The 15,448-nt window shown below is 36.2% G+C and overlaps 1 protein-coding gene across 1 annotated transcript in view; it reads left to right on the top strand.

The window, feature by feature from the left end:
- LOC109112481 (eukaryotic translation initiation factor 3 subunit H-B-like) overlaps positions 1-15,448 on the top strand; it is a 142,683-nt gene that overhangs the window by 70,314 nt on the left and 56,921 nt on the right. Inside the window, exon 8 of the mRNA XM_042777103.1 lies at positions 6,166-6,213. Coding sequence (XP_042633037.1) covers positions 6,166-6,213 — 48 coding nt within the window. The remainder of the gene's footprint in view (positions 1-6,165; positions 6,214-15,448) is intronic.

Genomic DNA, 15,448 nt, shown 5'->3' with positions numbered 1-15,448 from the left:
AATGTTCAAACCGTACAGTCATATAACTTGTAGTGTGGAAATCTGGCTCTTAACTCCTTCATTCCTGTCAACTCAAGGCCAGCACAAAGAAAATAGCATTCCACTCCCCAGAATTTTAACAACATGGAAGGGATGAATTCTCACGCAATTTCCACCTCTAGTATTGGGCCAACTTAAGCTGTCCTTCACTCTGTGCTTTGCCATGTTAAGTGTGTGTGTGTCTGTGTGTGTGAGAGAGAGTGTGTTTGTGGGAATGTGTATGTGTGCATAACTATTCAAGTTCATTTGTTGGTACACGGGCTGTCAATCAATTAAAATATTTAATCATGATTAATCACATCAAACAGGACTTATTAATGCATTTAGTTTGTAATAAATAAATAAATAAATAATTTGCATGAGAAATTGTTAATTTCAGAACATTTCAACAGTATTATAGTAATATTCTTCTTTCATTTTCACTACTTTAACCTGAATTTGGCTACTTTTATGTAACTTTCAATTTTTTTTTCAATTTTTCAATTTTTGTGTCAAAAGGTGTTTAAGTCTACTGCTCTCGAATTTGTCTGTTTAAACCTTGTATCACACAGCCAAAGTGTTATTCCACACAGAATATAGTTTCTACACATTATATATATATATATATATATATATATATATATATATATATATATATATATATATATATATATATATATATATAGTTTCAGACACAAGCTGGTTCAGAAATATGCGGTTTGCCTTGCAGTGTAGAGGCCAAATAGTGGACAGCAGGATCAATCCAGAAGTCACAAAGACAGTCAGTTATGGAGAGACTTGCATCTTCTTATTGGTTCTTGGCCAGGAATGAACAAAGTTATTTTAACTTCTCATTATGATGCTATAATTAGACACCAATTCTGGACCAAGAGATGGAAAAATGTTCCCAGCCCTCCTCCTCCTCCTCCTCAATGGACAGTATAATTTTTTTCATGTTTACTTTATGCTGACATGAATGAAATTCTTTAATATCAAGGCTTTGTTTATAATCATGCCGTTTTGGCATGCCTTCAGAGAGTCGCTCATGCAGCCACTTTACTGAGGCTCTGTAGCCATAATGATTTGTGTCTGAATGGCAAATCCATAATGTGGGGCAGCACGAGATGATTGGTCCTCTGTGCTGGCATCTGCTCTCTACGGTCTTATCTGATGTGGATGTCTACAGAGCTTTTCATAATTTACTCTGCTGATTTCCTCAAGTATGACTGTTGGCATTTGAAGCATGTTTTTAAGTACAGAATACTTTGTGTGCTTAGATCGTCCTATATGTTTATACTGCAATATATTTTAATTGTCCCAACCCTAACATATCTATAAAAAACATGAAAAATGGAATGGCACAGAAACATATATAGGAAAAGAATCCGATAATAAGGTTGACTGTAAATGAAAGCCTGAATTGTATTGGGGCAAGCTGTCAGATTATTCATTACAATATTAGTTGGCCTAAACAATGTTTTGATATCTTTGGTTTTATTGTTTCTTTAATTAGTTTGTGTTTCTGTGACAACTATTGAGACATGTTGTCACATAAAGTGTTTACTGAACTCTACCTTTTATTTCCTGGGAAAAAATGGTGAAAATGTCCAAAAGCTCAGAGCAAGATATAGAAATTGACTTTCCAAAAATAAACCCACCTTGAGTAAAAAGTGTGAAAGCTACTGTATTCTGGTCACCCTGGATATATTCAAATACGTCTAGATTATAATATACTGTAGGTAGGGCGACATTTAAAAATCCATTTAATAGAAACCAGTGCTCTTTGCAGTTAACAGGACAGGAGTGAGTTTTGTGTGTAATGAGGCTGTTTTAGGCTAGGCGTCAGCATTAGAACACAACATTAGATTGTTGTGATCTTGAGCCCACAGACTGCTGATGTCAGCTCTTCTCTCGGCCCTTTTCACAGAAAATTGCCCTATTTCTCTCACTCTCTTATTCTGCCTGGCACTGTGTTGTTGGATAATTTATCAGCTTCTTAACCAGCAGGCAAAATGTAAACATATACTTGAGTTCACAGCTGAAAAATTGTACATTTAATTCATGAAGGCAACCACCAGGAGCATAATAAGAAAAGATATCTTTATTGCTATAAGGGGGAACATTCTGGCAATGTAATATGAAAAAACCCCTGAAGGTTCAGCATGGGGGCATTGAAGTGTGTTAGAAGATTTGTGTGGTTTATTTGAATAGTGTATTTGTTTAGCTTGATATCTAATAAGAGACAGTTTTCCACTGCATAATGAGTATTTGATTGAAAATATTTTCAGTGCACATAACTGATATAATTTATGGATATTTGCATAAATAGAGTCAGATAATTTGATCGTACTACAAGTGAAAGAAGCAAATAAACATGGTTTGCCTTAAAGAATAGTTCATCCAAAATTTGCTAAAAATTTCCTCAGTTTATTTCTTCATCTGAAGAGATTTAGAGAAATTAAGAATTGCATCACTTGCTCACCAAAGGATCCTTCGTGCTGAATGGTGCTGTCAGAATGAGAGACCCAAGGCCATCCAAGATTTTTTTCATCTTAACATATTACATTAGATTAATATCACTTGCTCACCAATGGATCCTCTACAGTGAATGGCTGCCACAAGTGAGTCCAAACAGCTGTTAATAACATCACAATAATCCACAAGTATTCCATATGACTCATGATCCATTCGAGATCCACACATCAATTAACGTCTTGTGATTTATTACAAATGCACAGCTTGTGGATTACTTACATTACTTGCAGATTTGTGTGATGTTCTTAGCAGCTGTTTGGACTCATTCTAATAGCACCCATTCACTGTAAATGATCCATTGGTGAGCAAGTGATACAAATCTAATGTAATATGTTAAGATGAAAAAACAATATTGGATGGCCTGAGGGTAAGTAAATTTTCAGCAAATTTAGATTTTTGGGTGAACTATTACTTTAACAAATGACACACACAGTTCTGTCTTTCATTGAACATACCATGAGTAACCATTAGGCAAACTCATATGGGTGCATATTTTTGCAACCTATGCTGATGAAAATATGTGCCTGTGGCAACATTTTTGCGAAAGCGATATTCACCGTTTAAAGATGTTATAATGATGATGTTCTAATATTTACATTTTACACAAAAATTATTGCACCAGAACTCAGATTATGAACAGATTTCCAGAAACTAATTTTACTTGCAAAACAAACAGACCTGATTTCCTTTGTTACATTTGACTCCTAGCTCTCCTTCCTTTTTCCTCTCTATTTCATTCTCTTCAGCTCTCACCAGATCTATGGCCTTGTGAACAGGGTGATTATCAGTTGTTTGACCCTGAGGTCAGTCGGGGCTTTGAGAGGTGGAGAATGAATAATAAAATTATATAAGTTCAGACTAGTAGAATACAGATGAAACGCATCACACGTAAGATTCTCACCATGAGGCAAGCATCATGCACAACTTAACAACATCCACTATTTGATAAAATGAAGGAATGCATGCTGGCCAGAGCCATTTACTCATCACAGGTTTATAATGCACTGATGAAACCAATGTGACTTGTGTTGATGAAAGTGTATTCAATCTCTGCCGGCAGTTTACAACATGAGTATAGTTGATTGCACCGATACCGTTGGTAAAATTGCTATTTTTTGATTGTGACTGCTGAATTTGGTAACGCAAACTGCATCTTTATAGCATTTACTTTAATTAACTGGGTTAATACTGACGTCACTTAATGTCAGCGTCAAAAGACTTAGCAGTCCAAATCAGGGAAGATTTTTATAAATCCTGATGTATGTACTGAAATTGCACACAGTTTTAAAGGCCCATTTAGTGAGTAAAATTACTCTATATCCACTGTCAACCATGGCAGCATCAGATTTTTAAGCTAGCTGACAATATGAAGCATTCTTAGCCATATGGAGCTTGTTAAAGTCAATGAGAAGTTAAACGTTCACTACAATCCTAGCCATTAGTCTATAAATCTAGTATGATACCTGCAATATAATGAGCTGATTTCACTGGTCCAATCTACAGCCTACATTTTCAGTTCTATGAGATTTAAGCCACGTTAGCCACGCTAGCACTGAAACAAAAGAGGCATGTGCTTCAGGTAATTTCCTCACAGTTTCTTTCAGGCACTCCACAACTGCAAACCCTCAGGCTTCGGCACTGCAAGCCAAGGAACATGTTTCTCATTATCAACAAAAGCAAAACCGAGAAACCATATGTCAAAACAAGCAGGCTTTTTGTTCGTCTAAACAGTTTTGACAATGCAACCACGACAAATGGAGGAGAAAAGAGGAGGGAACTGTTAATCAAGATAAATGCGCTGTATAGAGCTAAAAGATGTCCAGCATTGCTTTTTAAGAGAATTGAATTACTCTGCACTGAGATATATGGCTTTTATGGTGGATCCGAAAAACCCTATTTTATTTTTAACACAAATAGTTCTTATTTTATTTTTGTTGAAATGTTGAAGGTTTTGGCAAGCATTAAATATTAAATTAATGCTGCAAAAAAAAAAAAAAAAAAAATCAAAAAAAAAAAAAAACTTGCAATCTTCTGCAATGCAGTCTTTTTTTTTTTTTTTTTTTTTACTTTTGAAATGTCATAAAGCAGCCAGTGCCATTAATTTCAAGTCTAATGACCCTCCCCCAATCTCCAAAAATTTTTAATCACAAGCAGTCAAGGGTATTTTGGTTATACAGTGCATTTTATATTCATAATTCATAAAAAATATTTACAATATATTTAAACCAATTTTTCAAGAACCATTCCAACTGTTTGCAAAGCTTACTGTATATCTATATTATTACTGTATACGTGTCTCAGTTTTTTTTTTTTTAATGGAATGGCATTCAGTAAATGATCCAACTCTCTGAAAAATATCTTGAGATATTTTTTCAGTCTTTATGACAGCCATATTCACTTTATAAACAGTAAAATAAAAAGCGTCGGATGTGACGAATCACCAGGCTTTTTAGGCACTTTAAACTTTCCAGTCATCTCACGTGTTTACAGACGACAATTCATATATGGGAAACCGGAAACTAAGCGCCATACATAAACTAGAGCGTTTTGATTTTGAACTGAAATGTAAACGATTTCTCACCTGTCAAACGGCTTACACAGTCAAACTTCTTAAAAGGAACAGGAGGACCAAAAAGCGATTGACACAGTTGGAGACGAACGCTGGTAAAACTTTTCATCCCTGTAAAGAGCTAAGAGTTGCGAATACTTGAAAACAGACGCCAAATTTACGTTGCTTCAGCTCGACAGATAAAATATACTGAATGGACACTGTGGTTATGCCGAAGAGTCGCGGCTGAATTTTAACCCCAGTTAAGCCTTGCCACCAGGCCCGAGACACTAAGCTTTTTTAAAGACCTTCAATGTCTGCACATTGCTTTTAGTCCTTCCATCTGCCCACACACTTTAAACATGAACAACAGGGACAAGAGTTGGGCTTTCATTTCTCCCCTTCCTGTCAGTGCTACACAACAAGCTGGCTTCAATAAATGTAAACCCTTCAACTTGTATTTATTATCTTGCCTTTGCATTGACATTTAAACCACCCTTACACAAAATCCCGTTTTCAGAAATCCAAAAAAGTTGCACTGGAAAATAGTTGACTGCCTGACAAATAAACAGGTGAATAAAGTTGCAGAGCCCATAAAATAAACTGAAGAGGCTAAGTAGTGTGCTTTCTGTAGCCCTGGTCCTGGATTTTGATGAAGTATACATTTGTGCATGATAATAACATGCAGGGTTAAAAGAGATGTTGTTTACATCTAGACAGGCATGGCTATAAATATGCATTTAAACTAGCTGAAGATGGTTAGGCGTGTGATATATTTATAACCTGATGCCCAGTGAGTTTATGGCTTTATGGCTGTCTGTTATGTTTTTATTATCCCTTGCCCTATGGCTAATCAATAGTCACATATTGAAAGCATAGATCTTAGGAATAACTCTCTGAATCTCGCTAGTCTCTTCCAAATGTGAATGTGTAACAAATTTCATTACCAGTTTCAGTAATGAAAACAGCAGGGTAGTTGATTCAGGGTTGTGAGTAGTTCATCAGGATGTGTGTGTCAGAGAGAGAGAAAGAAGTGAGATTTAAGCTTTTTGTTTCTTTTACAGAGATCCTGACACGAACCAAGATGTCTTCTCAGCTGATGATAAACAGTGGTGAGTATAAGTGTATTTTGAAAGAAAGGGGCAGTCAGGCGGCAGCACTGGGATGGCTTTGGGGCTGGGAGACATATTTATTTACTTAAGCAATGTGTGTGTATTTGGCTCCGTCGGATTGTTCTCTCTGAGGTAGCAGGCCGGTGGTGACCCTGTGGCACCCTGCTGCTCCCTGTGTGAGGGGGTTAGCCTGCTGCTGCTACAGGGCCCTGCTTATAAGACAAGGCTACCCTGACACTGCCCAATGAGGAGCGACCCAGAGAAAGACAACAAACATTGCCTAATACCTTCATGCTGTGACCAATTTGAAACACAGAAGCAGGCTCTAAAAACCTGACTACAATGGATATTGACCACAGATGCACCGGAGGGACACACAAAAACAGACACTGTTTATAGTAGGCATTTGTAGTATTTGTTTTTTTGGGGGAGGAATCCTTTATATTGCATAAAAGCTAAACCTTTTTTAACATACTGTGGGAGTACAGTGATGGTGTCAGATGATAAAACTGAATGATTAGCATATTCATGTACCATACACTTAAAAGTAATTACTGGCGGTACCGTGGTACAGTAATGATCTCACATGGTAATACTACAAGTTTGGTGCTTGGAAATATGTCTTGGCACTAAAATTCATATACCATGACATTTCCTAACTTACTAACTCGAGTACTTCCAAGAGTACTGTGGTACTTCTATGGTACACATCCAAAAAGCCATGGTAATATCATAAGTACCTTTGGTACTTGTGAAGTGTTAATATCATACTCCTATATCAATACTGTATACAGGTTAAGGATACAGATTATTTGATTTAAAGAAATGTAGTATAAGCACTTTTAAAAAATATATATATAGAAGTATATTTTATAATCAATATATATATATATATATATATATATATATATATATATATTATATATATATATATATATATATATAATATATATTTAATAAAGTTTGGAGATTTTTAAAATGTTTTTGAAATATGTCTCTTACACTCACCAAGGCTGCATTTATTTGATCAAATATACAGTAAAAACAGCAATATTGTAAAATATTATTACAATTTAAAATTGTAGGATTGAGGATTCTCTGATGAACAGAAAGTTCACATTTTTTTGTAACAATGTAAATGTCTTCTCTATCACTTTTGATGAATTCAAAGCATCCTTGTAATTAGTTATTACCATCCATGTTATAAGAATTAATTTCTAAAAAAAAAAAAAAAAAATCGTCTGACACCAAACCTTTTGACAGTAAAAAGTATTTGGGCATTTTGATTTTCAAATTTTGGTTTGAACATGCATTTAATGAGATGTACTACATCCATAGTAACTCTGCTAGGACACCTGTATGAACTTGATGGCAAATGACTTTATTAACCCACTAAAATCTTGAGACCAGTTGATTACCATATAACCATATACTTCAGAAAAGCGTCTACTTGTATTTGTCACAGCAGTGAACACACACACACCGTGAACACACCCGGAGCAGTGGGCAGCCATTTATCACAGCCCAGGCAGCAGTTGGGGGTTCAATGCCTTGCTCAAGGGCACCTCAGTCGTGGTATCGCCGGCCCGAGACTCAAACCCACAACCTTAGGGTTAGGAGTCAAACTCTCTAACCACTAGGCCACGACTTCCCCATTCTAAGTTGCACAAGTTAAAAATGGCTCGCAGCTGCAAAGGTACTGAAAGCTCTTCAGCATCTGTTTGCAAATGCTGTTACACATCGCCTCTCAACCTTCCTGTCATGCATTTGTCTTGTGCCTGTTAATACGATGAAAACTGCTGCGATGACTTTATTAATACATCCAAAGTGGAACGCTGCAAACCTGTTGCCCATATGTTACATATATGTAGACTGCATCATCAAATCAAAACCAGCAGCTGCTGTGACTGTTAAAAAAACTGAATAGTAGTACAGTTGTCTACACTGGACAGAATAATATGTTTATTATACTGGCAATGGAGTGCCATTGCCAGGAAATACATAATATATACAGCAATGTATAGGAATATATTACTCATCCCTTGTGTGGTGTAGGCCTCCTCACAGGTAATGGATCCAGCACATGGTTTTGGACACACTCCTGCGTCCCTTCATCACAGATTGAGTGATGAACCTCTGACTGTAAGTGCATTACAGACCTGACTCTCTGGCTATACTTTAAAGATACTGCATTTAGTCCATTCAGAAGGGTTTTTCTTTCCTTCCTAAACATAGAACTGAATGTCGCTCATTTATTTCAGCTGCTCTCCTATGAGGAAACATAGGAACTGCCAATAAGCAATGTGATTAGGCTCAGTCGAACCTGAGAGATTGTTATTTTTGCATCCATGCCAGGGTATAAAAGCACACCTTGTACATTATATGAAATGCTGGAGCTCAGCGTCTCTGACAAAAGAAGAAATGTTGTGCGGTGTTGGTTACGGTGTGTTGTAGCTACTGTTCCATTTTAATGATTTGGGCTTTCCACCACTGCCGGGACCCAGAACTTCACACAGTGTCTTAATTCATACTATGTCCATTTTGTTTTCACATATTGTCTTTATTGTGTGCTGGAAGTTTTATAGTTTGTTTTCACATTTAAGGCCTTTGTTGCATTATTTTAGTTTGATAATTAATCACGCTTTCTAAGGTGTTCCACTTAGCTGCCGCAAACATTTTAAGAGGGTTATATTATCATATGTCTAAAAAAATCCATCGTTCATGCAAAGGACTGGTTGAAAAACATAATGTACAATCATTACTCATCTTAGGTCTCGGTGAATTGCTTTTCTGATGAGAAAAAATAAAGCTAGAGAAAGTGCAAGCATGATGAATCAAAAACACATGAATGAATCAACAGTTTATTACAATCACAATTAGGGGGCTGATTGCAATCAGATGATGTCGTATACGTTTCAGTTGATTGCTTTATATGCATCATTCCAGTTCCAAGTCCTCTCAGTCTCAGGTTTAGAGCCTCTATGCTGTAGAGCCTATCATGATGTTTACTGTATATTATTAATTATAGTGCACAAAAATTGTTTTGTATTATCATAACTCTGTGGAGAAATCGCTACATAAGAGAGAAGTCAGTGGATGTTCTGCATTCAAACACACATGAATCATGAATAAATGACCTATTAAATTAATCTTCAAGTCTGGAAAGTAAATAAACAGAGCCACCAAATTGTCACCTGTCACCCTCCTCCTTTATGTAACATATTATACATATACAGACTTTTCTACTGTACTTCATGAAGGACCACCATTGATCCACAAATAACACTAGCCATAACATCAGCTGTTTGGCACTGGCGCTTTTAGTTTGATTTTCCATGCTTTAAAGTATTCTCTCAAAGACTTGTGTGTTTGTCAGGTTTTGCTTACATTATGTGGACAAAAAGTCCCCACAAGGTGAGTAAAAGCTGAACTCGCATATATTGTGGTTCCCATAAGCAAAACAGCTTAATAAATGCAAATCTATCTATTTATCTATCTATCTATCTATCTATCTATCTATCTATCTATCTATCTATCTATCTATCTATCTATCTATCTATCTATCTATCTATCTATCTATCTATCTATCTATCTATCTATCTATCTATCTATCTATCTTAATATCTATCTGTCTGTCTGTCTATCTGTCTATCTATCTGTCTGTCTGTCTGTCTGTCTATACACATATATATACATAGAATACATATATGTGTGTATATATGTATTATATAAATGTTAATGAAAATGGATGTTTGTTGAAAGCAAGGAAAAGGGCATAGAAATTATAATAACAAATTATTATATTTTAATGTATATTCTAAATAATCTGTATCAATAATATAATATCTAATCTAATATAATAAATGTTATCAGCATGTGTGTGTTTGTGTTTTAAGCAGGTTGCCTTAGTGGAAGGTGATGTTGAGGCAGAAAATATGTCTTGATTTTTTACAGTAGCAACACATGCGTTCATAATTCAACAAAACAGTAGGAAAACATTACTTTGACGGTATGAAAAATGTAATGAAGAATTAGCATCATTTCCCTTCAGCTATACGCTTCCTTCAGAAGACCCCTGAAGCTGTAATGTGATATATTTTGAAAAGATTTCTGCTTAATACAATCTATGTGATTATTTGGACTAGATCAGATGATGATAACTGCGTTTATTGTTTATTATGAAAGATGTGCCATTCAATTCAGGCAATTGCATTTGTTATAACTCTAGTTTGGTTCATTCAGGAACATAATGCTTATGATGCACTGCTATAATCACTGTCAATTCTAACTCGCCTCCATTTAATATGGGGTCAGTATGCCTTTCTATGAAGTACTAAGTAATAAAAGAAAATATATAGACATTGATGTTTAACAAGAAAAGCAGAGCAACGATTTGTCCACATGGGGGTGCTATAAATATTCCATAGTATTTTTGACAGTCTCTGTAGCGTGAGAAACGCAGTCAGACAGACACTGTCTCCGTTAACTACAGTTCTGGGGTCAGTATAACTGAACAGATGGGTCATGCCTTACTGACTCTTGAGCTGGTAATCTGAGCAGACAGAAGCACAGCAGGCCCAGACCAACTAGTAGACTATTTGTTCATTGGAAGTGTTGCTAACCCTGTAGGAAGCTATTTGATGTGGAGAAGAAATGATTATTGGCTGGTTAGGTATTGTTTCTTTTGGCTGTCAGCTGTTCTTATAATATTTGGTTAAAGCTGAATTGGTCTAAACTTAATGTTAACTGTCTATTGAAGACCACATATTTGAGATAAACGTTGGGTAGAGGGACTTTTTATAGAAAACCCTGCCTCTAAGGAGTGTGTAATTCACTGGAATATAGAATTAATCAGATTTTGTAGCAAATGAAACTAAATAAGTCATTTTGTGGACAATTAAACAGAATGGAACAGTGTTTGAGCAAAATTCCTCTGGGTTTTTGTTGCACACAGAATCTTACTTCTTACTGTCTGTGTTTCACAAACCCCCCTTTTTGGAAGAACCAAAATAGAATTTTCCTTTAGTTCTCCATCCCAAGTCTCCTGAGGCAAAGTCTCTCTCTCTAGATGTCAAGTGGAGAGATTTATAAGCACGTTTTTCTCTTTTTGCGCTGGGTACCGTAAGATGTGTCACTAAATAAGTTACCATGTCAAAGATACAGACAAGACTATTTCATTCAGAGCTTTACTTGCCGTTTCATTTCAGAGTGTGTGTGGTATCATCCAGGAAAATACCTTTCAATCGGCGACTAGAACCCATCATCTCCGGATTTATCCACACAAAGATTTTTGAAATGTAGCCTTTTTATTTTTTTCCAAGTCTGCAATGCTCAAGGCTTTCACGACTAGTCTTACTGTATGTCATTGACACATCCAGATGAAGAGATTATACCCAACTTGAGAAAGGGGACCCTGAGGGAATTTTGAGGAGACAAGCTGTATTACAGTAGCTCAGCTCACCCATCGGATCATAACAACTCTCATGCATTTCGATATAAGAGATCTGGCCAATTAAAGGAAGTGCTGGTCATTTGCACAGGAAGAGGGGTGATGTCATTGCTTTACCACGCATAAAGATTTAGAACAGTGGTTGGATTGCAGCCCAAATATGGGTCCCATGCATGTCTGTTCTGATGGGTCGTGGAGAGCAAGGAAAAACTATTTTAAAACTATTTTTCCCCATGTCTTTTGTTGTTGACAAAATATATTTGTAAAGTTATTTTATATTTTATTTTTATTTTTAGGTTTAATTTAATTTTATATTATTTTATTATATATATTTTTTTTTTAAATAAAACTGTATTCAAGTTCTAAAGATTACTTTTGTACTGTAGCCATATAGATCTTATTTATCCAGTCATTTTGTCTTGGTGTGATTGAGCCATGTTTGCAGAGAAGAGACACATATCGTGAGGATATCTGCAAACAAATATAATTGCTTCATCATTTGCCTTGTAAGCTCACCATTTTTGGTCTTCCTGTGCTTATTATTTAATGTTTGAAATAATCAAATTGAAGAAACGTGGAGTTGAGTGGATCGCTTGAAAAAAAATGAAATTATGGAGTAATGTGCTTGCAAAATTGAATCATGCTGTCGTAGAAACAAGGATTTAGGATGTTTAGAAAGGCACAATTATTGTTTGCTGTAACGGATTTGCGAAAATAGTAGACTGCTGTTGTAAAGAGTGAACTAGACAAAGCAAAGTATTTTACCTCACTGGAATGTTTCATCACGGCATAAACAGCACATATAGCTACAGAAGACAAGGATTGTGTAATCAAATTTTGCACTTCAAATTTTTACAGTCAAGGACAACTGTATCAAAAAAATAATTACAATAATAATTATTAGTTTCTTGCATTATTGTGCTTGCATGTTAATGTTGTTTGATTTACATATATTTTGTATATAGCGTAATACTGAAAAATAGTTCCTAAATAATAATAATAATAATAATAATAATTGTAACTTATTTGGAACTTTTTCAACATTCATTTAAGTTTTGCTAATAATAATTATAATACAAAAAGTTGAGCTATACATGCCCAACTATAATCTGAAGAAAAAGACTTTTCTTCAATCTTCCATCTATAGTGTTCTCAAACACTGTTTCATACACTTAAACCTTTCTGTTAAAATACAGCAGTACAAGGCTTTACCATTGTTGATATGTTCCTTATGCTCTCAGATTAAAGGGATACTCCACCCCAAAATGAAAATTTTATCATTAATCACTTACCCCCATGTCGTTCCAATCACATAAAAGCTTGTTCGTCTTCAGAACACAATTTAAGATATTTTGGATGAAAACCGGGAGGCTTGTGACTGTCCCATAGACTGCCAAATAATTAACAGTGTCAAGGTCCATAAAAGGTATGAAAGTTGTCATCAGAATACTCCATCTGCCATCAGACATGCAATCTGGGTTATATGAACCAACGGGAGCACTTTTTGTAAGCGAAGAAAGCAAAAATAACGACTTCATTCAACAGTTCCTTTGTCAACAGTCTCCTCTGTAACTCTCCATATAACCATATGCTGCGTATGCTCTTCTGTATCATCCGCGCCACAAGGATGCGCTGTTTTCTTTCAAATCAAAACTAAGTACATGTAGAAACACCACATCATTGTGGCACTGATGATACAGAAGAGGAGGAATTGTTGAATAAAGTCATTATTTTTGTTTGTGTAAAGTGTTCCCATCGCTTCATATAACCCCGATTGCACATCTGATGGCAGATGGAGTATTCTGATGACGACTTTCATATCTTTCATGGACCTTGACAATGTTATTTATTTGGCAGTCAATGGGACAGTCACAGGTCTCCAGGTTTTCATTCAATATCTTAAATTGTGTTCCGAAGACAAACAAAGCTTTTACGGGTTTAGAACAACATGGGGGTAAGTAATCAATGACAAAATTTTCATTTTGTGGTGGAGTATCCCTTTAACTTCTTCTTTAACATACATCTCATTAGCGTCATTGACTGGAGAATAGCATTTGTTATGCCTTAGCTGTCAGTCCTTGAGGGACTATTTCTATGTTTGTTTTTTCATTTTATCATTATTAGCTCTTAGGGTGCATTCAATAGCTGGAAGCAGTTTAGAGTGTTGCCCATGGGCACTGTGATGCACGGCCAGTCTTTTGGAACTGTTTTTGTAAGTCTAAGACATTACAAAAAGCACACTCACCAGTCCCCACGGGTGCATAGGAATGCAGGGAAGACGATTCAAACAACAGCATAAGTTGCTATGTTTGTTAGCTCAGATGTGTCATGAGTTAGGAAATACAAAAATGATGTGATCTTTTGGTTGTATTCATGATATGTATTATTACAATTTAAAATAAATATATAAAACAATATTTTAAACTATATTTTAAAATGTAATTTATGTGATGGCAAAGCTGAATTTTCAGTGTCTTTCAGAAATGCTCATAATATGCTGATTACATATCAGTTACATTTCCTATTAATATCAATGTTGAAAACCATGATACATTTGTTTCAGGATTCTTTGATGAACAGAAAGTTCAAAAGAGCAGCATTTACTAAAAATATAGTTTTGTTGCAACAATGTAAAAAGCCTAGTCTAGTTTTTCAACTTTTACACGTCAAATGTGGATAATGTTGATAATTAATGTGATAAACTACACTTGTGGTTACTCTGCAGGAGGAGAACTGACTTCTTACATCCACTTAAAATCACCCACCACGATTAAAAATAATTGAAAGAAAAAAAAAGGCTCAGGACAGTTAAGTTAATTCTGATAGATTGTTTGTGTGTGTGTGTGTTTATCAAATGCAGTGATGCTTATACATTTTTATATTGTGTCCAAAGAATATTTTGAGACCACTGTATATGCTTCAGGTGTCTATATGTGTCACATAATACTGAAGCTCTTGAGCTCCCAGAATGTTTCTGGCAGACAGTGCCCAGTGGTTTGTCTATCTCTGTCTCTGATGTTATAAGTACATAGATGTGTGTGTGTATTTACGGTGCAAGTAACCACGACTGTTGAAATCTCCAGGCTGTCTGTGGTAAAGTCAGCTGGGGTGAGCGAGATGAAAGCTGCCTGGCCGTGTAGTCCGAGCCCTCATGTTTTCAGTCCTCGTATGAGTAAAATCAGCACGTAAACAAATTAGGGTTTGAGCGACGGCTTTCCACTCTGTCCGATTCCTCTGATGCCTGTAGGCCCTGCCCAGCTGGCCATGGTTAAAAGGCAGCCTGAAGTAGCTGAGTGCGATTTTTGGCCGTCTGCTGCTCCAAAATGAGATTGACGAAAGAGATGAATTTAACATACTGGGTATAACATATCCTTTTCCCGTCTCTATTTCTTTTGCTCTCCCTCTTGCTATAACACGTGACCTGACAGACAATAGACAGTACGGAAACACATCAGCATTAAAAAGTGAAGCTGGTTGGATGAGGGAAGAAAGCGTATGAGAAAGAGGGTGATAGGGTGGAGGAAGAGAAAAAGGGTTGCGCCTCCATCGGGCGCAGTCTTGGCAGACCGAGCACAGTGTGACTGATGAGATACGTGCCATCCCTGACACCCCCGCTGTCTGGCACTGGGAGGGAGAGCGGGTGGGAGGAGACATTTATGGGAAAGGCAGATCATCCAGTTCTGATGTGCTCGTGCCAGACGCAGTGTAAATCTCTCTCTGGAGACTCACAGCAGCCAGACTCCACCAGCCATGCCCACGTTGTCACCGTCTGTGATGTAACGCATT

Source organism: Cyprinus carpio, chromosome A19 (genome assembly GCF_018340385.1).
Source record: "Cyprinus carpio isolate SPL01 chromosome A19, ASM1834038v1, whole genome shotgun sequence".
Classification (NCBI taxonomy): Eukaryota; Metazoa; Chordata; class Actinopteri; order Cypriniformes; family Cyprinidae; genus Cyprinus; species Cyprinus carpio.
The sequence above is the reverse complement of the archived record's forward strand: the minus strand, read 5'-3'. Positions and strand labels throughout refer to the sequence as shown.